Below are 26,787 nucleotides of genomic sequence, written 5' to 3' on the forward strand. Positions count from 1 at the left end.
GGTGAGTTACAAAAGCATTTTCAGAGCAGGATTTTGACCGGAGCTTTGTGCCTACATGTATCTGGGCTGCCTGACCTGACTCCTGGGTACATTATTGGGGCGCCCAGCAACTCTGAACCCTGACTATCTAGACACAATCTGATGAGACTTTCTCCGACAAATTCCCCCTGAAACTCATAGCCTAGCAATCTGCTTGCTAGCACCTCATGAAAGGTAAAACACACATTCTTTATTGTTGCACAATCGCATACATTGCATGTACAACAAATGGGTTCAAGAGCTGACTCTAAAACCCCGAATATGGATCAGAGGTAACCAGCCGGGCATAATACATTTTATTGATGGCCTGGTTACCCCCTCAATGTCACAAGATGTTTGCAAGTGATGCATTCGCTCCTGCCACACCCAGTGGGTGCCTTGAAGACTTTGTTCTTTTCATAATATAGATGGGACGTTTTTCTATCCTCTTTGGTTTTTTGTATTTTTTTTTTTGGTTGTGTATTCCCTGTTCAATATACATTTGACAGTATATGTTTATAGGATATTTACTGTTGGATTCATTAGATACTAATCACTTTATTCTCCTATATTCTAAGTGGCACTACTTATATTTATCTTTTTATATATCTACGTACCTATTAGAAAAACTACACTTGCAGGACTTTTGTTTTTTTTTATGTTTGTGATCAACGTTTTGGTTTAATCTAGAACCTTTCTCTTTTTTCCTAATGTCCTGAGTGCACCTGATTTTTCTAGGATGGGGGGGGAAAGCATGAGCCCCAAGTCACTTTCCCTTTTGTATTGGATGTGCTACAGTTCCTTACCTTTTTGTATAAAGATCTATATCTGTCTCCTAGGTAGTTTTTGGTTTGGGGAGTCTGCGATAGTCTAAACCAGTTATTGTCTCAATATTTTTATTTTTTTTAATCACCCTTTGAGGAGATAAATTTAAGTATGTGAGGTTTACGGAGTGGAGCCATCTGATTGGTAATTGACAGACCTAAGTTTTTGTTACATTATTTTATTTTTTTATATCAACTTATCCACTAGAAAATAAGGCTTGATGCAAGCAGGCGAGCAAGCAGATCCAGCCACTCCTCCAACTCTGAGGACTATGGCTCAGATCGGGACTCTGGCAGTAGCGACTCTTCCGATGAAGACCAAGGCAACAACAGTGAGAACGACGAGGAGGGAATGGATGAGGAGGATGACGAAGGTGAGGAGGCAGAAGAGGAAGAGTATGATCAAGCGCGTGAACGAGATCAGAGGGAGGGAAACGACTATGACACTCGGAGCGAGGCCAGCGACTCTGAGTCGGACTCTGCCTCCTTCACAGATGGTGACTCTATTCGGTCTGGTTCCGGCTCTGACATTTCAGGTAATTTTGAAACCCTAAGCTCAAGGTTATTATGTTTGTTTTGTCCTGCTTAATTTTGGGTTTTGGGGGGACAGTAAGTCATAAATTCTGTGGATGGTGGAAGATGTTGAAGGTCTATGCACTGGTTTTTCATACAATCAATTTTTGAGCAGCAAAGAAGTGAACTCTTAAAGGGCAGTGTATGATGTACCGGTACGTCATGTTGGCGCATCTTTGACATATTAGGACGTCATGCACTTAATGTTCGTTTTGATAGTGTTCACTGCTCCAATGCCTTTATTTTTTGTGTTTTTAAATTTGAAATTAGTTGAACATAAAATGATGCGCTTTGTATTTTTACATTAAAAAAAAATGATGCTCTTTGTATTTTTACATTAAAAAAAATTAACAGGCAAAAATGTATATCACTTGTAAATTAAGTTGACGTGCAACTAGAAATCTAATTTTCAATGGCATCAAAATGCTTCAGTTCTCTTTGTGAAAGTATATGACTGGTTAGTACATATATCCATTCAAAGCCTTCTAAGAAGGTACTTTTTGAACTGCATGACCTTGCTTTTGCATTTATGGTAGGTGTTTGCAGAAAATGGTATGATGCTTATTTTAAGTGACCTACATGTATGCAGTCCATTGTTTTTGGAAATCCAGTGACCAAATCAAGAGAAATTTCTAGTTTTGCCGTACCTGAATAAATATTTAAAGTATTATCATTTATTTGTAACGCTCCAACATATGGAGGTACAGAGTTATGTATATAACCTAAATAGTTGCATACAAATGAGGACAGACGACCACAAACCGATACAGGGATGTAATGAGGGCCCTGCTCGTGCGCGCTTACGCTCTAGAGAATACATTTTGGGAGTTCAGTTGCTTTGTATAATCTAAAACTATGTTTTGGTGGTGGAGCATGAACGTTGATGCATTCAGATGTAGGAGAAACCTAGGATTCGATTAATAAAAATGCTCATTGCTTCTTCATCCATCTTTCTTTTGCCTTCTAAAACCTGATCATTCTTTCATTCTGCGTTTGTACGTTTAAAGCCAATAAAATCTTTAGACTTGTGAAAAGAAGAATTGTGATATCCTTCTGAAAATACTTACAGAAGTAATGTGGTGCACATAGAACAGATTTACTTGTCCTTAGAGTAGTAAATTGTATTTGACGTCGAATGGTAGACCCGATTTTTAAGGCTGTAATAAAGTATTACAACTAGCTACTCCCAGACCCCCCCCCCGTGCCTTCTCACAGGAAGTTGAACATTTCAGTCATGAAATGAGCCACAGTCTGTTTGTTGTGTTTGGTTTTCATGTAATTTTTATGGCAACAGATTTGAGGCCTAATGTTGGCTATGAGGTTGTACTGAAAGGAAACAGGGCAAGTGCCTTTTGAATCTTTCAGATCATTTTCTTGGGTCTCCTTTCCTCAAAGAAGGATTTTTGGGTCAGTAAGTTCATAGCAATGCTCCGCTTTGAAAATGCCCGCTGCTTACACTGGCTGTTTAAACGTGCACCTACAAAGATGTAGTGAAGAGCAGTAAGAGTTTTTATGACTTATCTTCAGACTTTTACCCTTTTTTTTTGAGCATCCTTTTCTGTGCCATAAAACCAGTGCTGCACAACTACAGTAGCCTACTTCACCACCTAATGGTCATGTAGCCACGTGGAACAGGTGTCCCCTGTCCACTAATTTACCTGCAGTGTACTGCAAATCTGGCTATTGCTCCCCTTCTACTGCCCCTCTGCTGATTTCCTTTGTGAAAGGAAATGAAACCACGTCTTGATTAGCGCAACAAAATTAAAAACATGATTAAAACAAAACCGACAACTTGTTTTTGTTAGTGTGTAGGCCATTTATTTCCTTTCCGAGTACTACATCACGAGACTGTTGCCACTTTAAACCTGAAAATGGGACTTTTCTCTTGATTGAATTCACATGCTTTAGTATGGAGCCCAATGTAATAATAATACATTGTGAATAGGCTTTCCCAATGGAAGGGGGATAACGGCTAGATCAGAGCTTGGCTGTTGGAGCACTAAAGACCACTGCCATGCTTACGTTATTCTTTCGCATATTTTCTAGATCAGAAAAAGAAGGAAAGGAAAAGGGCTAGAGGTATTTCTCCAATTGTGTTTGATAGAAGTGGAAGTTCTGCATCAGACTCTTATGCAGGTATTCTTTCCTTTTTTGGATGCTCATACTCCACAACAGTGAAATGGATACAAAAAAATAAATTAAAATAGTATAGCTTACTACCATTGGCATGATAAACTAGTTTGAAATGGTGTCGGAGGTGGATGGGTTTTTTTTCTTCCTTTCCTATCACACTGCTTTTATTGCATAATGTCTGAAATTAAATCGTTTCAGTGTAGTATAAATTGTGAAGCGTTTAAAAAAATTATTTTTTCTGGAGTGATAAGTTTTGCCTGGTGACCAGGACTGTTCTTCTGTATACGCAACCGATTCTGGACAGGATTATGTTGGTCAATCTGAATGTGTTCTGCTCACTTGCCATTTTTTGACATATTCTTCAGTAAATTCTGTTTAAATTATTCCTAAATCACTGACCCTTTTTTTTACAAATAGCAGGTGTAAAGACTTATTTTACACCAACATGAATATTGCTGTGGATTTATAGACCCATATCAAGACTTCTTGTTGGCGTGGGTTATGGTTTCAAGGTTGCAGTATTCGACTGCAGAATTGTACTGAAAACGTGCCAACGTATTTGTTACCTGCTAATTTTCTGTACCATTTTGCAGTGAAAAACTGCTTGGAACTTGTTAAATTGTTGGAATATTGTTAAATGTCTGAAATGCAAAGCCCTAATAAAAGGGCTTTTATAAGAAAACGGGACAAAGTAGTTTTGAAAATGTATTTTATGTCTGAAGGCACAATCTGAATACATGTACTTTGGCTAAACACAGGTTCAGAAAAGAAGCATGAAAAATTATCCTCCTCTGTTCGTGATGTCCGAAAAGGTATCCTTTAATTTTCCCTTTCTTCTGTGATTTGATCCTCAATCCCATAAAGAAAAGTAAAAAGGGGTTCTGAATGTTACCATAGATTGAATATGGTCATTCTTACGTGTTTAATATTAAATACCACGATAATCAATATTCATAAAATTCTATTTAGTTTATACAATTACATTGACAAATTACTTCTAAATACGGACCACAGCAAAAGTGTAGACCAAAGCTCTTCAGCTTTGAATACTGATCCAGCAACGTTTTATATGAAGGAATGGAATAGAATACATTTTCAGGATGTCAGTACTGTAATACTGCCTTTCACACTGGCTGTCCCAGTTTTCATTGCTACGGTGCTGTAAGTACATATAGAGAATTTGCCTCTCTGCTGATTTTATTTATTTATTTTTTATGAAAATCTCTTGAGCGCATATTCTGTAGTTATCTAATTAGTTATTAGTGCATTTACTTTGTTATACTTAACTAGTATTCCCTGCTGTATTTGGAGTTGAACTAATTTATATTACCATAGATTAGTTTGAATGTTGAGTAACAACCTAAAGATACATGCGTCTGTGCAGGTTTTTTTTTCCCCATTACTTAGAAGGGCTAACTATCACTTAAAACATCCCAGAGTAAATGTTCAGACCACCTCTAAAGTGGCTACTATGAAAAGATGTTTTGTTGTTTTTTTTTTTTGGTTTTTTTCTCCCCTCCAAAAAACAAATCTTGACAGATTAATTTTGTTCAGCGATGTAATCTTGGAAATTTCTTAACTCCCTTTCACTTTTTAACTAGATATCAAAGTTATTTGAAATGGTCGCTTTTAAGTTTAAATGTACTTTTATGAACACATTATCTTGCTGTTATATGTACACCTTGATGTTAATAATGACCGTTAATGTTTGGCCGTATTTACATGTCACAACTCTTACTATTCCTCTCACACGTAATTCGGTATTCTCTACGAGGGGAAAAATAATTGTTCAATAAGGCTACTTTTGCTTTTAGTTTATTGTAATCAATTTGATAGCCATATAAAAAAAACACACACAGAACTTGGTCTCCATGAACTGCCAGAAGATCGTTATCTTTCATCATATCTCAACGTCAATACATCTGCTTCCTGTAATCAGTATTGGATTTTTAAAAAAAAATAATTTGAGTATTTTAAACAATGTAAATCTACATTTTTCCAGTCCTTCTTAGAATAAGTCCTCCATTATTCAATTCTTGATCATTTCTGAGTCAAAATTGCAGTTGGCTAAAATAGCCAAAAAGGCAAATCAAAGCAAAAATCTATTTGGGACTGCAATATGGAAACACAGGTTTTCTTTGGAAGACCTAGATCAGGTTTAATATAGGATTACATGACCCAACAATCTTCATATAAAGTGTGAATGACATTAATGTCTAATGTAAACCATTTTATATAGGATGTGACTGAGCCATTGCTGTTAAAAAGGCCAGCAACTACATTTCAATTCAAGATTGAATTTTTGTAAATAAATAAATAAAATATAGACCGTTTCACATCTGCATTTCATTTATTTTTTTCAGAGCGAATGAATAAAATAAGATATGTTCTCCAAGAAGCCCGATTCTTTCTCATCAAAAGTAACAATCATGAGAATGTCTCGCTTGCCAAAGCTAAGGTAACACTCACTGTTCACTTTAACATGCTGGCTTTCTTTCTCTCTAGGGCTTCACAATGTTACCATCTTTATCTGCGCAGATTATGAGATAATGTAGAAGTGTTGCTTTTTTTTGCATGCTTTTTGATAAAGCTCCTTGGGCAATAGCCCTGCTGATGTGTTGTCTCATCCAGTACCTGGTATTCATAGAGCTTTTTATGCACTTGTGATCTCCAGGGAATGCAAATTAAACACCTGGTGATTGCAGCATGATATTATCCACAACAGTTCTATTTTTGTGCTCAAGTGGATAATTGGCACTGCTTATATGAAAAACAAGGGATATACCTCAGCCTGTTGGAGCCTGCCTTTATAATTTGTCCAAAACACCTGCATTAATGGCTGCCGCTCCATTAGTTCAGAATGTTGGCATTGTGTTATTGTCTAGGTGTGGTTCTGATCGGCATACTTTGTGTGAACGTTGCACACATGGCACGGTTTATGATTAATTCAACTGTATATTTGGGTAATGGGAGGTTACCAGGCTATAAATATACCTTGTGTTACTTGCTGGGTTAGTCTATTATTGTTTGCGTGCTTCACCATAGGGCATAAAAAGAAAAATTGGGAGCGCAAATGAAATGCAAAAGTGTAGAATCTTGGTGATAGGTGAAAAAACAGCCGACAGAATGAATGAGTAGAAGCATTCGCGTAACCGCCATGTAATGTGGTCTCAAGGTCTGATGTAGGTGGTGTCTTCAAGTAAATGCAACGTATCTCTTCTCCAAATGCTCATACACAGCAGGGTAGGGGAGAGGTGCATCTCAAATAGGAGATATGGCAAATCTTTTATAAATGGAATTAAAACGCATTGAAGTGCTTTCATGATGTGATAATTTAAAAAAAACCTATCACTTCAAGTTTGTACACTTGCATTTCATTTGCACTCCCCATTCCTTTCTTTTTGCACACTTCCTTGAAAAAAGTGAGAACCTTTATTGGGGGGCAGGGGGTGTTTGAGCTGCATTTTGTACCAATAGCACCTTTTCACATTTGATATTCACTGTCTTTTTGACAATTTGATATATTGGTTGATTATTGTAAGCATTGTAGCCACATATTACACTTTCTGGGAGCACCTAATTTTTTCCACTTTATTCCCCGTAGGGCGTATGGTCAACTTTACCAGTAAATGAGAAGAAGTTAAACGCAGCTTTCAGGGCAGCGAGGAGTGTTATTTTAGTGTTCTCTGTCAGAGAGAGTGGAAAGTTTCAAGGTAAGCAAAAGCTTTTTGTACCAACAGAATGTAAATGTGTGTGTCGGTATATATGACAAATATACATGAACAAAGGCACAATCTGTTTAAGCAATGCCTTTCCACAATTGGTACATGTCACGGCTGGCACACCTGTGTGCAAGTGGCTTGCATACACAGCTCTCTAGCTGGCCCATTTTTCACCTTTGCAAAGGCCTCTCAAATTAACAATATCTCCCTTCAATCCATCCCAATATACCATCTGTCATAAACGGCATTTGACTTAGATCTGCATCCGGGGCTAATACACATGGTTATACTAGCCAACACCCCTGTCTCCTGCTCAAGGTACTTTCAATTACTTACTATTAACCTCTTACTAGATGGCAATCATCTTTCTGCTTCCACCACCTTAGAAGTGGGATGACTGACTGGGTGACTTTGACTGACTGGGTGGGGGGGGGGGCGGGGTGTTACCTCTGGTGTCCTGCACACACAAGTTCTCTCTCTCTCTCTCTCTCTCTCTCTCTCTCTCTCTCTCTCTCTCTCTCTCTCTCTCTCTCTCTCTCTCTCATAAACACACACACACACACACACACACACACACACACACACACACACACACACACACACACACACACACACACACACACACACACACGGGAAGGGACGTGCGCTGGAGGGGAGATAGGGGGGGGGGAGAAACACCCCGGCTACTGCACAAGCTTCACACCCGCGCGGGCAGCGGGAGCGCCGGAGGGGAGAGAAACACCCCGGCTACTGCACAAGCTTCACACCCGCGCGGGCAGCGGGAGCGCCGGAGGGGAGAGAAACACCCCGGCTACTGCACAAGCTTCAGACCCGCGGGAGCGCCGGAGGGGAGAGAAACACCCCGGCTACTGCACAAGCTTCACACCCGCGCGGGCAGCGGGAGCGCCGGAGGGGAGAGAAACACCCCGGCTACTGCACAAGCTTCAGACCCGCTGGAGCGCCGGAGGGGAGAGAAACACCCCGGCTACTACAGTATCTTCATACCCGCGCGGGCAGCGGGAGCGCCGGAGGGGAGAGAAACACCCCGGCTACTGCACAAGCTTCAGACCCGCGCGGGCAGCGGGAGCGCCGGAGGGGAGAGAAACACCCCGGCTACTGCACAAGCTTCAGACCCGCTGGAGCGCCGGAGGGGAGAGAAACACCCCGGCTACTACAGTATCTTCATACCCGCGCGGGCAGCGGGAGCGCCAGAGGGGAGTGAGGTGGGGGGGAGAAGCGCCAAAGGGGGGTGGGGGGCCAGCTACTACAGTATGTTGCGACCTGCGCGGGGAGCGCCGGAGAGAGGGGGAAGGATGTATCAGTGTATATAGTATATAAATATTTAAAGTGCATTAAATTCCCCCCACCTCAAGCTCAAACTCCTCCATGACCGGATCAGTGCAGGTCCTGTAAATTACAGGAGCTGACACAATTATACAGGAGGAGGAGCAGCAGCAGCAGACATGCACGCACTCACCCATTACCCCTCCCATTACTTACCCGTGCAGAGAAGGAAGGGCGGTTTGAAGTCCTGGCAACTCCTTCCCACGTCACAGGCAATCAGCTAGGTTTTTTGTTTTGTTTTTCGGAGCAGGGGATTTTTTTTTTTGTTGCAGAGCAGGGGAAAAGTTACTGGCCACGGGCCAATATCCGATCGCAGGTGGCGAGTTGGCAACCGGGTTTGTCGAGCACTATGTATGTGTGATATATATATATATATATATATATATATATATCTATCAGTGTTCGACAAACCTATACATTTGCTCGCCCCGGGCGAGTGGATTTAACCCCCGGGCGAGTAAATATTGGCCCGAGCAGAACTCGTTTGGTACTAGGTGGCTAGTAGATTTTTTTTGTGTGGCGAGTAGATTTTTTGGTGATTTGTCAACCAGTGTGTGTGTGTGTGTGTGTGTGTGTGTGTGTGTGTGTGTGTGTGTGTGTGTGTGTGTGATAGATAGAGATATAGATATATATAAATATATATATATATCTATATCTCTATCTCCCGCGCAATGGGACCGGAGCATGTATGTAAAGTGAAAATGTATTTAAAGTGAAGCACTAACTTTTCCCCACTTATCGATGCATGTACTGTACTGCAATCGTCATATACGTGCATAACTGATGTAAATAACGCATGTGTAACAGGCTCTATAGTCTCCCCGCTTGCGCACAGCTGCGGTACAGGTAGGGAGCTGGTATTGCTGTTCAAGACGTGCTCACAGGCGCATGCGTGAGCTGCTGTTTGCCTATTGGGCGATATGTACTTACTCGTGAGTGTCCTTAAAGCGGGGTATGCCTGTATATTATATATATATATTATATATATTTATATTTAATATATATATATATATATTTATTATATATATTTATATTTATTGTGTGTATATATATATATATATATATATATATATATATATATATATATATATATATATATATATATATATATAATAGATGATACCGTTCTGTGGCTAACAAAATGCTTGTATGCGAGCTTTCGAGATACACTGATCTCTTCTTCCGGCGATGTTACAATGAATGAAGCAAGAAAAAGATATACTTAAAAACAGTGTCTCTTGGAATGTTATCTGTGCTGGTCCTTCCCCCTGTGTGGATGTGTTTTATGGCTAGAGGTGTCAAAAGGTTCCTGAAAGCAAGTGAAGAAAGAGTGTGTATGTGTATCAGTGTGAATAAAAATGAATGGAGAGCCCACAGTATATACAGTGCTTTACAAAAGGTGTGTGGAGTGGGAGTGGATATAAATGGTGTGGGTAGGTGTGGAAATGTGAGAGATTGTAGCACAACTAAAAGTGTGTGTGGATACTATGTGGTCCCTATAGGTATATAGGGATGGAAAAACAAGGAGTATAAGTATGTGTGAGAGACAGCTGTTTGTGCATACATATAGCACAGTATGTACAGACATGGCCTATAGCGCTCATGGGAAGAGAGTTCACTTGTGTCAGTAATTACTCATAAAACAGATCGAAATTTTATTAGTCATTACTGACACAAGTGAACTCTCTTCCCATGAGCGCTATAGGCCATGTCTGTACATACTGTGCTATATGTATGCACACACAGCTGTCTCTCACATACTTATACTCCTTGTTTTTCCATCCCTATATACCTATAGGGACCACATAGTATCCACACACACTTTTAGTTGTGCTACACTCTCTCACATTTCCACACCTACCCACACCATTTATATCCACTCCCACTCCACACACACCTTTTGTAAAGCACTGTATATACTGTGGGCTCTCCATTCATTTATATTCACACACACACACACACACACACACACTCTTACATCACTTGCTTTCAGTAACCATTTAACACCTCTAGCCATAAAACACATCCACACCGGGGGAAGGACCAGCACAGGTAACATTCCAAGAGACACTGTTTTTAAGTATACCTTTTGCTTGCTTCATTAATTGTAACATCGCCGGAAGAAGAGATCAGTGTATCTCGAAAGCTCGCACAAATAAAAGCATTTCGTTAGCCACAGAACGGTATCATCTATTTATTTTTGGTTATTGAAGCTCGGCTAACACGGTACTGATACCTCTACATATATGTATGTATGTACATTCTCTCTCTCACTCTCTCTCTCTCACAATCTCTCTCACAATCTCTCTCACTCTCTCACTCTCACACTCTCTCACTCACTCTCACACACTCTCACGCTCTCACTCACTCTCACTCACTCTCTCACACTCTCTTACTCACTCTCACACTCTCACTCTCACACACTCGGTCTCTGTTTTTTAAACAGCAGTATAAACGTGAGTCCGGTGCTTCAGACAGCGTTTGTGTCCATATTAAACATGAATTACAGATTATAAAAATATGGCCTCCTTCATAAGGTAAATGAACAATGTATAATTAACATGAGGGGGAATAGTGCCTAGTATTGCCTATGGCGATATACACAAATAGTCTGGATGGCACAATAAACATCTCCCCATAATATGAATAAAAGTCAAGATTAAAGGGCACCATGCCCGAAACGCGTTAATGCGTCTATCGGTTTGGGGCTCTTGTCTGATCCAATAAAGATTTACATTTTCCATATGTGAGCCCCCTCTACATTTTTTCATTCACCATTTGGCAGTGCTCTGCCATCTTTCTCCTATTTTTGTGCTACCTCTCTTTATTAAAGAGACTCTGCACTTAAAACACACAACTATTGTAGCAAAATGTGTCCGAAAATGTACTTGACGCTCAGCAGTGTGCAACCAGTTTAATCAGAGCCTAAAGCATCACTTACTAAAGTTTGGCTTTTAAAGGAGCAATCCAAGCAATATCCTAGTTGTGTTTTTTCTTTAAATAAATGCGTTCTGCAGTAGTAGATCATACTTGCTACCTTTTTTTTTTTTTAATTAAAATTCAACTCTTCGTGCCATTTTTAATGAGTTGTAATATACTGAGCATCTTTTCATTTCTATAGCAGGCTTTAGCCCACATCCCCAGCAGTGCAAGATCTTTGTGATAATTTGTTAAGAATATTACCAGCAGTTTGAGCTGCAAACTCTAACAATAGCCAATGTTACTTTAGTATTGGTAATATAAGAATACATTGTAGCTTTTGATCGATCACGGGAGAACCAATTGATCGGCAGCTTAGGTAATTGGTTTTCAATAAAAATTAATCAAGTTCTGTAAAAATTTGAGAGATTAATGTTATTTTTTTTTAAGCTGCTAGTCTTGCCTCTTTAATATACAAAAAGACAGTGCTTTGATTACATAAAGATTGCAATAAATGCAGAACCGTTTCTTTAAAATAAAAGGATAAAAATACTCAATTCCCTGTATGTTACCATGCGTCATAAATTCTTCCCAGAGAGGTCACTGGTACAGAAAGATGAAAATTCACATGTCTGATACCAAATCTATTGAATTCCGATTTTCTATTCAAACATGCAATATATATGCCCAGACCTTCTTGCATTAAAACACCTATTAGACCCACCCCGCTGTAAATCAGCTACTTGGGTGACATGACTTAAGGAGAAAAAAACATTTTCTTCTGACGTTTAAAATCTGACTTCAGATATAAACACTCATAACTTAATTTCCAGAATGCTTAGACGTCATCGTCACGCGTATGCGTATGCGCTTTCCACATGCACTCCTGCACCTAAAATTGAACAGCCTAACGTCTATATTTTCGCAGAAGAGGTTATCTGTTTTGGGCACCTCTTAGCCATGCAGTGTGTGGTATGATTTAATTAGTCTAATCGCAACGTTGACAGATATCCATTTGTTACTCTTATGAATTGCTGTCCGGCTCAAATTTTTTTAGATGTAATAAAGTCCTCCAACTATGTGGTGACCTGTCTGTCACTCCTCTATGGGATGCACAAGTGATAATTCAAGACTGTTACAGTTTTCTTTGAGGCTGACAGCCCAGGGGATCTGGCTATCGTCCCTTACCTTCTATACGACACATTTCACTTTGTCAGCCATAATGCTCCTCCCCCCACCCCCCATTTAAGCCCAAACTGTAGATCAGTACAGACTTAACCTGTCATTCACACAATACAGTATCTTGTCTTAAGACAAACTAACCGCATTAACCCCTAAAGCACCAGATTGATTTAAAAAAATGTAATTCCCTGCCATCTGTTAAAGTACACAATGAGCATCTTTTGAAAAAAGGCACAAACTATTAATGTCTTATTTACAGACCCTGTCACTGTGGCTTTCACTGTTCTCTAACAGGATTTTCCCATAAAATTGTTGTTTTCCATGACCATGTATGGTTTCCCTCACCACCTCTTATTTGGTCACCAACAGAAACACTGTTGGTTTAGACTGGTTTGTTCTTAAATAATGCTGTTGCACATCTCAAAAACAAAGCAGGATCAAATACTTTCTTTTACTGATTCTGAACTACCAAAAAAAGTTGTACGTAAGGGGCTCTGAGACTTGTAGAAAGCTGGATTTGGAATAAATGAAGCTATTGCAATATTAATGTATAATGTGGCAAGTTGAAACCTTTAATTAAGAAGGGTACAGTGTTTCTGAATATTGAAGTTGGTAAAAAGTTCTTCCCTGAGCATATCATACATTAAAACTGCAAAATGGTTTATTCATCTCAATTAGAAGTATGGTCAGCATCTATATTACTTCCCCTACTAGTGCACTGCTCTGTTGTTGTTTTTTGTAGGATGTCTAATGTGCTACAGAATCAATTTTTGTTCATTTTATTCACTATATTTTGGATTTAGGACTTGAGATTTGCCTATGTAAGCTGTTCCTGAAATGTTCTTCTGCTTTCATTGTAATCAATACTGAAGATATTTGCCAAAAACTTACCAGAAGTCTGCAGGAGTTTTCGAGAACCATTGTAGTGAATCAGATGTATCCCCCGCAATCTTATGGATTTCTCTGTGCCCTTTATGAATTATTCCCCAGTCTGTAAATTATAATAAGTTTGTGCTTGGGACCCTCTGTTCAATAAAACGCTTGTGAATAGACATTTTCTTGTCTTGTAAGCCACACACGGGTGGGATAAACGCTTGTACGTCTTCACACACACGTATTCTTTCTCTGCTTCAGGCTTTGCAAGGCTGTCCTCAGAATCGCATCACGGTGGATCACCTATTCACTGGGTGCTGCCTGCAGGGATGAACGCGAAAATGCTTGGGGGTGTATTCAAGATAGACTGGATTTGCAGGTAAATAGACCAACGTAGCAGTAATGTTACATAAAAATATTCAATCCTTTGCTTTAATGTGATCAAAGGTTTTTTTTTTTTTTTTTCCCTCCATTTTAATACACTCTAATGCATGGATTTCATATTCTAAACCCATTGCTAAAAATGTGAGTTATAGACGTCTCTGAGGGTGCAGAGTTTCAGTTGAGCAGCTCCCTGCCTCTCACTATGGGTACAGTTAACCACTTTACAAACAGCAGGGCAGCTCTTATTTTACACTTAATATGACTTCTGAGATTTGTCAGCACCTGGCCCCTGTAATGTGTGCTGTGACCTTGGCAGCATAATTTGTAATGTAGGATAACACGTGATTATTATTATTTTTTTTACATTTTGCAACCAGTGTATTTTGGGGGCTGAATCAATAAGTTCCTTTTATGTTCTTCATTGTCTGTTTTGGCTAGCAGCCCTCTTGTGTCTTTCTGCTTATTTATAACTAGGCGTGAATTACCATTCACTAAATCTGCTCACCTCACCAACCCTTGGAATGAACATAAACCAGTGAAGATTGGACGTGATGGACAGGTTCGTTTTCCATCTTTGCTGCCTCAGGTTGAAATGGAGTTGAATCTTCAAAACTGTTGTAAATTCTTTTAGTATATGATGCATTTTATGCACTTTTAATATTGCCACCATGTGGCAATACTAACTCCCAAGTACAGATAATGTTTTGCTGCCATTCAATGTGTAATATGTAGTTCGAACAATAATAGATAAAAAAAAAAGGTTAGTTCAACATGTGGAAACTTCATAGTGATGTACTGCTTGCCATATCCTGGAATTCTGAATGTGCATCCTTTTTTAATTTTTTTTTTTTATTTAATTGCTTTCTTAAAGTCACTGGCCAAAAGGTACTAAAACTTAGTATCTCAAGACATTCTAGAACCAGCAAATACCAGTGTAAGTACTTTTAGAAGTAGAAAACTAATGGTAATGATCACAGAACATGCAGGGTGCAGACGAAAGCACTGTGGCACAGCTATCAAACTGCTCTACTTCACAAAGCTACACACTGCGTTTACTGCTCTGCACCCACTGTCTTTCCACGACTGGGCAAGGGCATTTTATTTCATTATTTTTGTGTTTGACTGGGAAAATAGTGGGGACGTTTCAAATATTTACACTTCTCGGTATACAAATATCCTGGAATTTGTATGCTTTCAAGAGGGTTTCACTCGCTTGTTTCTGCATTTCGTGGCATTTCAAAGAAGGATCGTTTTGCCATTTAAATGGGCCCATGATAACATTTTAATTTAATTTTTGCGTGGAGAAAATACGATACCTCAAACTGGTGCAGGAAAAGGGAAGAATGCATTATTAATGACTGCGTCACCTGGAGCCATGCAAACAGGATTTAGACTCTTCATGAATCACTGTGGTTTCAGTGAGTGAATGCTAAAGTAACATTTCTGATAATGTAATAACGATAATGCTAGCTAATGTGTAGATCTTTGGATTAGTGCCAAAATAGGAACACACTAAAATAACTAGCTAATGTTTATTTTAGAAAAAAAAAAAATTCCCCCCCCACTTTGTGAATAACTGTTTGCGGTTTGCAGGAAATTGAACCGGAGTGCGGAACCCAACTCTGCCTTCTGTTCCCCACGGATGACACCATTGACTTGTATCAAGTCATTCACAAAATGAGGCACAAGAGAAGAATGAATTCACAGCCCCGATCACGAGGACGCCCTACTCGCCGAGAAGCAACGAGAGAAGTGGGAAGGTTAGAAACGTTCTTTGGACTGATAGTAGGCACTTGTGCCGGAGTAACGTGACGGACGACGCAGCAGGCGTTTCACTGGCGATGACGAAGAGAGAAAATCCTCACATCAAGCTGCATTGGAGGAGTTTGTGGCTTCATTGAGGATTTCATTTTGGTCCCATCCCTTCCGCCCTCCCTATCCCCCCAATCCCAAGTCGCATTCGTTTATCAAGACCCAGCAAGGGGGGTTATCCTCTTGAGAGAACCGGTTGATTGGAGAGGCGGAGTCATAGCCTAGTTTAGACTAGATCTGTTTAACACACACAAATCAAGGCAGAAACCATACTGAAGTTGTAGGCAGACTTAAATTTGAGAAGTAAATCTATATCCTAATATGCAGAAGCAAAGTATGTTAATTTCTTGTTAAAAGCCTTTTCTTTCAGGTAAATCTCTGGATAACCCTTAAGAGATATGGGACTTTTATAAAGGATCAATAATGGTGTTGCAGAAGATGCCACCTCCTGTTAAGGAGATAAAGCTTGTTTAAAAAAAAAAAAAAAAAAGTTGCTTTGTTTTCAAGAGGAGCCTTGTTGGGACTATTTCCATATGGCTTCACCATGATGTGTTTAGAAGCAGATTGAAAATGTTCTCTAAGTATTACCACAGTGAATACATCTCCTCCTCCTGAAACCGCTTTAGGTTCTGTCCAAAGGGGAGCAAGTTGCCCTTGGAGACCTGGCAACAAACCAGAAAGTGGGGGCTGTTGCTGTGTCTCTACATCCCTTCCAGATGCTGGCAGTGCCTGTGGACTATAAATATTGTAGAGGATCGACACGGTTATTTCTCACTGCTTTATGAACTTGTATTATACCAGGAAAAAAAAGGGGTGTAACATGTTTCAGAGTTGGAGAAGGCTTTCAAAGAACTGGTGTTTAAAAGCCATTCGGCCAATCACCCCTCCCTTTTATAGCGTTATTGCATACAGATAAATCCTAAAAGTTTTCTACTAAAGACTGTGTTGGTTTGATGGGGTGCAACTGTGGGTAATTTGGTGGTAGGTAGAGAGCCAGCTCCAGAGTCGCTATTACTTTCATCCTAAAAGGACACCACGGATTAGGTAGGAGGAAACCTGGCAGAGCCCCCTTATTTCATATTTTCATTTTTTTTTTTTTTTTTTTTTTTGCCTTAAATGGACTGATCACGCAAGTTTTAAGCTAAAAGGTTTCCTTTGCGCTAATGTGTATTTACAAGTGATTTTTACTCCAGTTTTGCAATGGACTGCAAAATATACTTGTAACAGCCACTACACCTTCTCAGGGCCGCCTTATATGTGCGGCTAACAGCTTAAAATCGTTAGTGGACTACTTTAAGAACTGTTGCTATATTTCATACCGGTCGTAAGTGCACTCTCAAAACTTCAAGAAAGCGGTATGTTCCCTCTTTACACCAGCTTTTATTTTTTGCTAACCTAATTTTTGCTATATGTGCAACTGCTATGCTTCTTGCTCAGAGGGTGAAGTTTCTCTAATTTGCAGCGGTGAGCTTATCTGACACAGAAGGGGTTGTTGGGTGTTTATACTACATTATTGAAGAGCAATGACCTTCATACGGTTTTGTGTAGTTTTACTTAAAGTAGTATGTAGCTGATTTGTTAATTGCAGTGTCTTTCAGGCTTCAGTTGATGTGTGCCATATTTAGCTGTTTTGTTGACTTATTTCTCAGAATATATGAAACATGCATTTCTCATGTTTTGGCAAATAGAATAGTTGCTCTTCTGGTCTTAATAACTGCAGCAGTACAAATAGGGCATAGCCTCCACTTCTGCATGTTGACTTTTGCAATGAACACAATAAAATGCATCAGTTTGGCTAATGATGGTATAAATTGTATGAGTGTATTTAATCTAATGTGTACTATCTTCATGTAAATAAGTGTGTGATCTGGGTACTACCAGTTTTCACCTTAAACCGTGAATTAACGCGCAAAATATTTTTGGAATAACGGACCTAAGTATTTGATATGTCCATTGTAAATAGGTTTTTAATATCGTAAAAACCTTACTGAAAATTGATAAATGGCCATAGATTGTGTTTGTAAACACAAGGTTCAAAATAAGTGCATTTTTAATGTATTTGTAATTAAGGCTTTACTTTGTACTTTGATTTAGTGCTGGAGAGGCAGGCAATATATCGTGGGATGATGCATTGCCAATCCCTTCAGTAGAAAAAGGTTTGAGCATGAAGCACACTGGTGATGAATAGTGTAGCCATTATAACTGTTATAGCCTGTGGTTGACACTAGAATAATAAGTGTTCCAGGTGTGTGTTTGTTTTGGCTTTAAGATGGTGGCACATCAGACTGGCTTTTACAGGTATGTACTTATGAAAATCTCTCATTGTTTTCTGTTTAATTTCTAATGTTTAATTTGTGTAGGCGTCGACCGGAAGATTATGATATTCATAACACCAGAAAGAAACCAAGGATTGACTATCCCCCAGAGTTTCAGCAGCGACCAGGTATAATATATCTTGCTTTTGTTCTAAGGAATTGAGAGAAAAGGGGGGCTCTTGTGCAATGGTTAGAATAACAATATCTGAGCAGATTGTGGTACCTTTTTATAACATGCTGCATAATTGAGATTTGGAGACCAGAATGCTCTATTTTTCAAAAGTTTTTGGTGGTTCCCCAATCTAGTGTAAAAACAGCCTTGATTAATGGAAGTGCGGACATCTAACATTTACATTTTGTATTAATCCAATATTCATTTTGAGCATTTTCTGGAACTTGAATGCTTTTTGTTTTTCAATGCATATTTGTGTCCAAATCCACTATCATACTGTAGCTTGAACAGCATTGCCAATACTCTGTAAAATGGAAGATTCCTGATTTGGCCAATTAAAAGGGAACAAAGTATTGGAATTTATCATTGGAATCTACCTATATTAGAATCCTCAGCCTGAAGGGACCACGTGCCCTGAAACATGTAACTTTGTTTTTTTTTTGCGGGAAGGGTTTGGCCTTATTTTATAAAAGTATTACTATACAGTTTAGTCTGAAGTTCATTTACTACTACATACGGGCTAAGAAAAATCTGTGATGCAAGTGGGTCCTTTCTTTCATTGGCGTGTTCTGTGGACTGCTTTCTGGACACATTCATCAAATCAAGCACACCGTAATTACACAATATCGATATTGGTGGCTTATTACTTGAATAATTTATCCTGAATTTTTTTCTGTACCATAGCATAAATTAAGTATTTTGTCTCGGGCACATTTTATGTAATCATAGAGAAACATTTGTATTCTTCCATGAAAAGAAAAATTGATGCTACCCTGTACGGTTTTCAGAACTCACACGAGGCGTGTGCACTGTTAATTCAATCAAAATATCTGATTTCTGAATCTATACATTGTTTGCACAGGTTTTGTGAAGGATCCTCGTTTTCAAGAAGTGGACAGGTAAATCTTCTAAACAGTATGTGAATGCTGCTTCAGTGACATCTTACCAAATACTAACTTTATTTATTTTTATACAGAAGATTTACTGGGGTCCGCCGAGATGTCTTTTTAAATGGGGTAAGTTGTATTTTATTTTTTTCTAACAGGTGGGGAAAAAAGCACTATATTGATTCCCTTTTTGTTTGTTTTTTTTGTTTTACAGTCTTACAATGATTATGTGAGGGAATTTCATAACATTGGGCCGCCACCTCCATGGCAAGGAATGGTTTGTATTTTAGATCTTTTTCATTAACTGGAACTAATTCCTTTCAATGCAAATATGCTATTTTTAATTGTACGTCAGTCGTTAATGTAACGGTTACAGGGCTTGATACTGTAAGCAAATTATTGGCTTAGTGCTCAAAAATAGACCAGAATGTCAGCCTCCAAAGAGGAAGGCATAATGTCACTGCATCATAGTTGAGAGTAAAATGGACACTACCACATGATATGTTGATTACTGCAAAAGTTGTGGATTTTTATAGACACTTGAGCTACTTTTTGTTCTCTATTATGGCCCATAATTCCTATTGTACTGAATCAGCTGTAAGGTGTCTTCACGTGCCAGAATGTCTTTAGTACCAACGCATAGTAAATAATGGCCTTATCGTCAATGCCAGAGGTCGGGACAGCTAGAAAGGCTCTGTACTTCACTTAAACATTTTCTTTTGAATAAATATTCTTGCCTGACCAGCAAAAACTGAAGGGGGAAAGTGTTCATTTGATCTTTCCTATGGTTTTCAAAAAAAAAATTGAACTCATTTTCTGAAGTTCTCACACCGAAAGGAATTGTTTCTATTTTTTCTAGAAATTCAGGACAGATAAGGTGGGACAAATAATGCTGATCTGTCAAACGCTTCAGTTTATTTAGCGTTTCTTTTGCAGTGGGATCAACAAGTCCAATGGAAAATAGTCCATCTTGTAATTACTATACATAGAAGTTATATTCTGCTACATAGTCATACTCTAGTATTTGTATAATTATTTACAAGCTGTGGCATTGTTTATATTGCGATTGGTATATGCTATAGAACAGAGGTGTGCAAACTGGGGGTGCAAGATTTTCCAGGAGGGGCGTGGCAGTTAGAGGCCCCGCGCTCTTCCCCAGGGCATTTAAGTGAAATGCCGGGGGATCGCGCAAGGCCCCTGCAACTTACCTTGTCTTTGGCGACGCGTCAACATGGCAACACAATGACAAATGACGCCAAGGGGTTATTGTCCAACGTGATGTCACGTAACCACGTGGCGTAATTTGACGCCGGAGACAAGGTGGGGATGGGGGCGGGCTGAAAAGTTTGCGCACCCCTGCTAAAAAAACATGCGTTCACTGGGGTTTTCGACTTATTAAATCTTTGTTAAAGTCGTTGTTTGTTTTTGTATTCTAGCCACCCTATCCTGCAATGGAACAGCCGCCACATCACCCATACTATCAGCACCATGCACCTCCACCACAAGCACACCCACCCTTCTCAGGTCATCATCCAGTACCACATGATGCAAGATTCCGGGATAAACGAGTTGTACGTAAAAACGTTTATTTTATTTTATTTTTTTTAACTACTCTACGGGGGTCTGAATTTGAAACGGTGTTAATTAAGGGTGGTAATTTGCCTACTTTGCCATTAATTCTAATGTCTGATATAAAAAGCATATTTCAATTTAGAAGTTTAATGTTCTTTGAGCTTATAGTAATCTACGATTCATATGTCCACATACAACCCTCTATAATGCTGCTGAACCTGAGCTTTCCTTGACTTCTCATATTGTTCTTGGTGTTGGTTCCACCTATTCTATTTTGGAAGTGTTGAACTTTGTTTTGGCGTTGCCTGTAGCATATTGATTCACTGGTTGGTCACTTATTTTTTGTTTAATGTCTTTATGCAATTTAATAGCAAACTCATTCATGTCCACTGATTGTTTTTGGATAGTATGTCCAGTGTTTTTCGTATTTATGCTGATGGACAAAAACCATGAGAGGAAATATGGAGAAAAATGCAGAGTGCTTTATAAAAGCCAATTCTTTTTTTACTAGATTGCGAATGGGTCTGTCACAGATATTTATTAGGAAAAATAGCAAAGGCATATGGGCAAGTTTGTTTAGGGAATGGCTGTTCCATGGAATATTTTTTTTTTTTTACCTGCATCTGTAAAATATATATATATATATTTTTTTTTTAAAGCACGACTATGATATGAGAGTGGACGACTTTCTACGACGCACACAAGCTGTTGTCAGCGGGCGACGAAGCCGGCCTCGAGAAAGGGACAGGGAGCGTGAGAGAGAACGCCCCAGAGACACCCGCCGGGACAGAGGGCGTGACCGAGACAGGGAGCGGGAGCGTGATAGGCTGCGCGACAGGGACAGAGGAGACAGAGGCAGATACAGAAGATAATTTCATCATGGAGCACTGCTTATGTGCTTATGAACTTTTGCTTTTGATTCTCCCTCCCCTCCCTCATGCGTGTTTACAAAGTAGTGAAATTTATGTTTAAACAGTCTATTTTAAGGTTAAAAAAAGCAGAAACTGTTCATCTTGTGTAATCTGCTCCTCTGTTGCACACGTGCTTTTTGTTAAGAACTGGAAGAATCTTAAAATGGCCAAAAAGATTCAGCGTTGATACACACACACTGGTGATGAGCCCTTGATGGTAGAATGGGAAAAGATGCCTATGTCGACAAATTGTCCTCAATGTGTTCATCTACTTACAGCAATTTCATCCCATCGTATTATCTTATTTTTTGTTAAGCAATTTGCTGTCGGTACGGCCAGTAACACTTTGTATTGCAGGCCTCCTTGGCAGGGAAGTGGTCAGTCAATAACTGCCAATATATTTTGCTTTCTTTACTTGCATATGGATTCTGTGAAAGTAATGCTGCTATCAAGTATGCAAATATTGAAGAATGGGCTGACTGTATGGCAGCGGTGTTGCAGCCCCTCTTTCTCCCTCTTCCTATTTGGCAGTGATTGCAAGCAATACTGATAGGCCTGTTACCTACTTTTTCACCCTTCTTTTAAAATGTATATCTATAGACATATTTATAGATATATCTCCGTACCATTATGAATGATGCTTTAACTTTTTTGTCCATACTGTAGACCTCTGTGGTGAATGAACACAACCTGTGTGTGCTAGATAAAGTGATTATTTTGACCATGTTGGCTTCTGCTACCATTTTGTATCAAATAAATTGATGCATTTAATTTCATTTTGTTACTGCAGTGCTTTTTGTAAGCCAAATGACAGCAGCAATTAAGTTAATTATCCTATGCTACAAACCACCTCTTACTTTGTGTAGTGTTATTCTGTGCCATTTTTATAATAAAACCCCCTGTGTAAATATTAATTTTGTTTCATACTTGTGTGATATTTCTGTTTTATGATTAGTGGTCCACTAATTTTTTATGTTTTTTTATGTTTTGGGGGTGGGACAAGGTTTTTTTTTCCCTCCCATGGTGTTTTCATTAACAATGGAAACATTTACATTAAGTTTCCATACTCCCTGGTGTTTACTTTGTCAACCTCCTTGCTGGGCTACTAGAAGGGAACACAATAGGAAATGATACTTTTAGTGCAGGGGTGGGGAACCTCCGGCCCGCGGGCCGTATAAGGCCCCCGAAGTCATTTGGTCCGGCCCCCGGGAAGCCTGGAAGAATGGTTTAAAAAAAAAAAAAAAAAAAAAATATTTTTTTTTTAAACTCCTTCTCTCCTGATTGGCTGCCCGTGCTGTCACTCTGCCAAGATTTTTTTTTTGGCCCGCCTCTTCCTACAGCACCGCCCCCCTCCCTTCTCTCCTCCAGTAATGCCGGGCTCCTTAGGCTCCGCCCCTCTGTCCCTCCCTTCAGGCTCCGTGGGCCTGTCACTCTCGGCTGCACTGGCCATGCTGCTCCATCAGCCCATCCACGGGCCCCAGGTAACCCACATACCCCCTCCCAGGCACCTTACCCACCCCAAGGGGGGAGAGGCCTTAATATTGTGTCTGTTTGCAGAGGTGGGCTTATTGTGTGTGTGTGTGTGTGTGTGTGTGTGTGTGTATCTGTCACTGTGTGTGTGTGTCAATGTCACTGTGTGTGTGTGTGTGTGTGTGTGTGTGTGTGTGTGTGTGTGTGTGTGTGTGTGTGTGTGTGTGTGTGTGTGTGTGTGTGTGTGTGTGTGTGTGTGTGTGTGTTTACAGAGGTGGGCTTATTGTGTGTGTGTGTGTCAATGTCAGTGTGTGTGTGTGTGTGTGTGTGTGTGTGTGTGTCACTCTCACTGTGTGTGTCACTCTCACTGTGTGTGTGTGTGTGTGTGTGTCACTCTCACTGTGTGTGTGTGTCACTCTCACTGTGTGTGTGTGTCACTCTCACTGTGTGTGTGTGTCACTCTCACTGTGTGTGTGTGTCACTCTCACTGTGTGTGTGTGTCACTCTCACTGTGTGTGTGTGTCACTCTCACTGTGTGTGTGTCACTCTCACTGTGTGTGTGTGTCACTCTCACTGTGTGTGTGTGTCACTCTCACTGTGTGTGTGTGTCACTCTCACTGTGTGTGTGTGTCACTCTCACTGTGTGTGTGTGTGTCACTCTCACTGTGTGTGTGTGTCACTCTCACTGTGTGTGTGTGTCACTCTCACTGTGTGTGTGTGTCACTCTCACTGTGTGTGTGTCACTCTCACTGTGTGTGTGTGTCACTCTCACTGTGTGTGTGTGTCACTCTCACTGTGTGTGTGTGTCACTCTCACTGTATGTGTGTCACTCTCACTGTGTGTGTGTCACTCTCACTGTGTGTGTGTGTGTGTGTGTGTGTGTCACTCTCACTGTGTGTGTCACTCTCACTGTGTGTGTGTCACTCTCACTGTGTGTGTGTGTGTGTGTGTGTCACTCTCACTGTGTGTGTGTGTCACTCTCACTGTGTGTGTGTGTCACTCTCACTGTGTGTGTGTCACTCTCACTGTGTGTGTGTCACTCTCACTGTGTGTGTGTCACTCTCACTGTGTGTGTGTGTCACTCTCACTGTGTGTGTGTGTCACTCTCACTGTGTGTGTGTGTGTCACTCTCACTGTGTGTGTGTGTGTGTCACTCTCACTGTGTGTGTGTGTGTGTCACTCTCACTGTGTGTGTGTGTGTGTGTCACTCTCACTGTGTGTGTGTGTGTCACTCTCACTGTGTGTGTGTGTCACTCTCACTGTGTGTGTGTGTGTGTGTGTGTGTGTGTGTGTGTGTGTCACTCTCACTGTGTGTGTGTGTGTGTGTCACTCTCACTGTGTGTGTGTGTGTGTGTGTGTCACTCTCACTGTGTGTGTGTGTGTGTGTGTGTGTGTGTGTCACTCTCACTGTGTGTGTGTGTGTCACTCTCACTGTGTGTGTGTGTGTGTGTGTGTGTGTGTGTGTGTGTGTGTGTGTCACTCTCACTCTCACTGTGTGTGTCACTCTCACTGTGTGTGTGTGTGTGTGTGTGTGTGTGTGTGTGTGTCACTGTCTCACTGTGTGTGTGTGTGTGTTTGTGTCACTGTCTGTGTCACGGTCACTGTGTTTGTGTGTCACTGTCTGTGTGTGGCAGCAGCCACCTGAGGTGATGAAGGACCTGAGTATCACCAGGGCGGCTCGGGTAAACAGCGCTCCGGGGGGAGAGGGTATAAGAGGAGTAGGGGATGGGGGGGGAAGGGGTATAAGAGGAGTGGGGGATGGGGGGGGGGAGGGGGTATAAGAGGCTTGGGGGATAGAAGAACGAGTCTGCGGTGGGAGAGACACCTCACTACCGCCTCTCCTCCTCCCCACACCGGGCAGCAGTTGTGGAGGGTACCTGCTCCAATTCCGCCCTGCTCCGCCCCTTCCCCCCCCCCCCGTGCACTTACACGGCCCCCCTCCCCACACCGGGTAGCAGTTGCGGAGGGTACCTGCTCCGCCCCCTCCTCCCCACACCGGGTAGCAGTTGCGGAGGAGGGCACCTGCTCCGATCCCCCCCTTGCGCACTTACACGGTCCTCCTCCCCACACCGAGCAGCAGTTGCGGAGGGCACCTACTCCGATCCCCCCCCCCCAATCAGATTTCCCTCCCCCTGTGTGTGTCAGAGAGAGTGTGTGTGTGTACGTCTGAGCGAGTGTGTGTGTGTGCCTGAGCGAATGTGTGTGTGTGCCTGAGCGAGTGTGTGTGCCTGAGCGAGTGTGTGTGTCTGAGGGAGTGTGTGTGTCTGAGGGAGAGTGTGTGTCTGAGGGAGAGTGTGTGTCTGAGGGAGAGTGTGTGTCTGAGGAGGAGAGTGTGTCTGAGGAGGAGAGTGTGTCTGAGGAGGAGAGTGTGTCTGAGGAGGAGAGTGTGTCTGAGGAGGAGAGTGTGTCTGAGGAGGAGAGTGTGTCTGAGGAGGAGAGTGTGTCTGAGGAGGAGAGTGTGTCTGAGGAGGAGAGTGTGTCTGAGGAGGAGAGTGTGTCTGAGGAGGAGAGTGTGTCTGAGGAGGAGAGTGTGTCTGAGGAGGAGAGTGTGTCTGAGGAGGAGAGTGTGTCTGAGGAGGAGAGTGTGTGTCTGAGGAGGAGAGTGTGTGTCGGAGGGGGAGAGTGTGTGTCGGAGGGGGAGAGTGTGTGTCTGAGGGGGAGAGTGTGTGTCTGAGGGGGAGAGTGTGTGTCTGAGGGGGAGAGTGTGTCTGAGGGGGAGAGTGTGTGTGTGTGTCTGAGGGGGAGAGTGTGTGGGAGAGTGGGAGAGTGTGTGTCTGAGGGGGAGAGTGGGAGAGTGTGTGTCTGAGGGGGAGAGTGGGAGAGTGTGTGTCTGAGGGGGAGAGTGGGAGAGTGTGTCTGAGGGGGAGAGTGGGAGAGTGTGTGTCTGAGGGGGAGAGTGGGAGAGTGTGTGTCTGAGGGGGAGAGTGGGAGAGTGTGTCTGAGAGGGAGAGTGGGAGAGTGTGTCTGAGAGGGAGAGTGGGAGAGTGTGTCTGAGGGGGAGAGTGGGAGAGTGTGTGTCTGAGGGGGAAAGGGGGAGAGTGTGTGTCTGAGGGGGAGAGGGGGAGAGTGTGTGTCTGAGGGGGAGAGTGTGTGTCTGAGGGGGAGAGGGGGAGAGTGTGTCTGAGGGGGAGAGTGTGTCTGAGGGGGAGAGTGTGTGTCTGAGGGGGAGAGTGTGTGTCTGAGGGGGAGAGTGTGTGTCTGAGGGGGAGAGTGTGTGTCTGAGGGGGAGAGTGTGTGTCTGAGGGGGAGAGTGTGTGTCTGAGGGGGAGAGTGTGTCTGAGGGGGAGAGGGGGAGAGTGTGTCTGAGGGGGAGAGTTTGTGTCTGAGGGGGAGAGGGGGGAGAGTGTGTCTGAGGGGGAGAGGGGGAGAGTGTGTCTGAGGGGGAGAGTGTGTCTGAGGGGGAGAGTGTGTCTGAGAAGGAGAGGGGGAGAGTGTGTCTGAGAGAGAGTGTCTGAGAGAGATAGAGAGTGTGTCTGAGAGAGAGTGTGTCTGAGAGAGAGTGTGTCTGAGAGAGAGTGTGTCTGAGGGAGAGTGGGTCTGAGGGTCTGAGAGAGAGAGAGAGTGGGTCTGAGGGTCTGAGAGAGAGAGTGGGTCTGAGGGTCTGAGAGAGAGAGTGGGTCTGAGGGTCTGAGAGAGAGAGTGGGTCTGAGAGTCTGATTTCCCTACCCCCTGCCCG

The 26,787-nt window shown here is 41.6% G+C and overlaps 1 protein-coding gene across 4 annotated transcripts in view; it reads left to right on the plus strand.

Moving 5' to 3' along the window:
* YTHDC1 (YTH N6-methyladenosine RNA binding protein C1) overlaps nucleotides 1-22,555 on the plus strand; it is a 37,289-nt gene extending 14,734 nt beyond the window's left edge. For 2 of the 4 annotated variants that reach the window (XM_075605412.1, XM_075605421.1), the window contains exons 4-17: nucleotides 1,051-1,378; nucleotides 3,462-3,551; nucleotides 4,307-4,360; nucleotides 5,912-6,006; nucleotides 7,153-7,261; nucleotides 13,850-13,967; nucleotides 14,447-14,531; nucleotides 15,566-15,732; nucleotides 18,145-18,227; nucleotides 19,134-19,170; nucleotides 19,248-19,287; nucleotides 19,373-19,435; nucleotides 20,595-20,729; nucleotides 21,390-22,555. In XM_075605412.1, coding sequence (XP_075461527.1) covers nucleotides 1,051-1,378; nucleotides 3,462-3,551; nucleotides 4,307-4,360; nucleotides 5,912-6,006; nucleotides 7,153-7,261; nucleotides 13,850-13,967; nucleotides 14,447-14,531; nucleotides 15,566-15,732; nucleotides 18,145-18,227; nucleotides 19,134-19,170; nucleotides 19,248-19,287; nucleotides 19,373-19,435; nucleotides 20,595-20,729; nucleotides 21,390-21,602 — 1,617 coding nt within the window. In that variant the 3' untranslated portion in view covers nucleotides 21,603-22,555. The remainder of the gene's footprint in view (nucleotides 1-1,050; nucleotides 1,379-3,461; nucleotides 3,552-4,306; nucleotides 4,361-5,911; nucleotides 6,007-7,152; nucleotides 7,262-13,849; nucleotides 13,968-14,446; nucleotides 14,532-15,565; nucleotides 15,733-18,144; nucleotides 18,228-19,133; nucleotides 19,171-19,247; nucleotides 19,288-19,372; nucleotides 19,436-20,594; nucleotides 20,730-21,389) is intronic. The other 2 variants (XM_075605432.1, XM_075605442.1) reach the window with 2 other exon arrangements.
* The last annotated feature ends 4,232 nt before the right edge of the window (nucleotides 22,556-26,787 follow it).

This window comes from Ascaphus truei, chromosome 1 (assembly GCF_040206685.1).
Source record: "Ascaphus truei isolate aAscTru1 chromosome 1, aAscTru1.hap1, whole genome shotgun sequence".
Classification (NCBI taxonomy): Eukaryota; Metazoa; Chordata; class Amphibia; order Anura; family Ascaphidae; genus Ascaphus; species Ascaphus truei.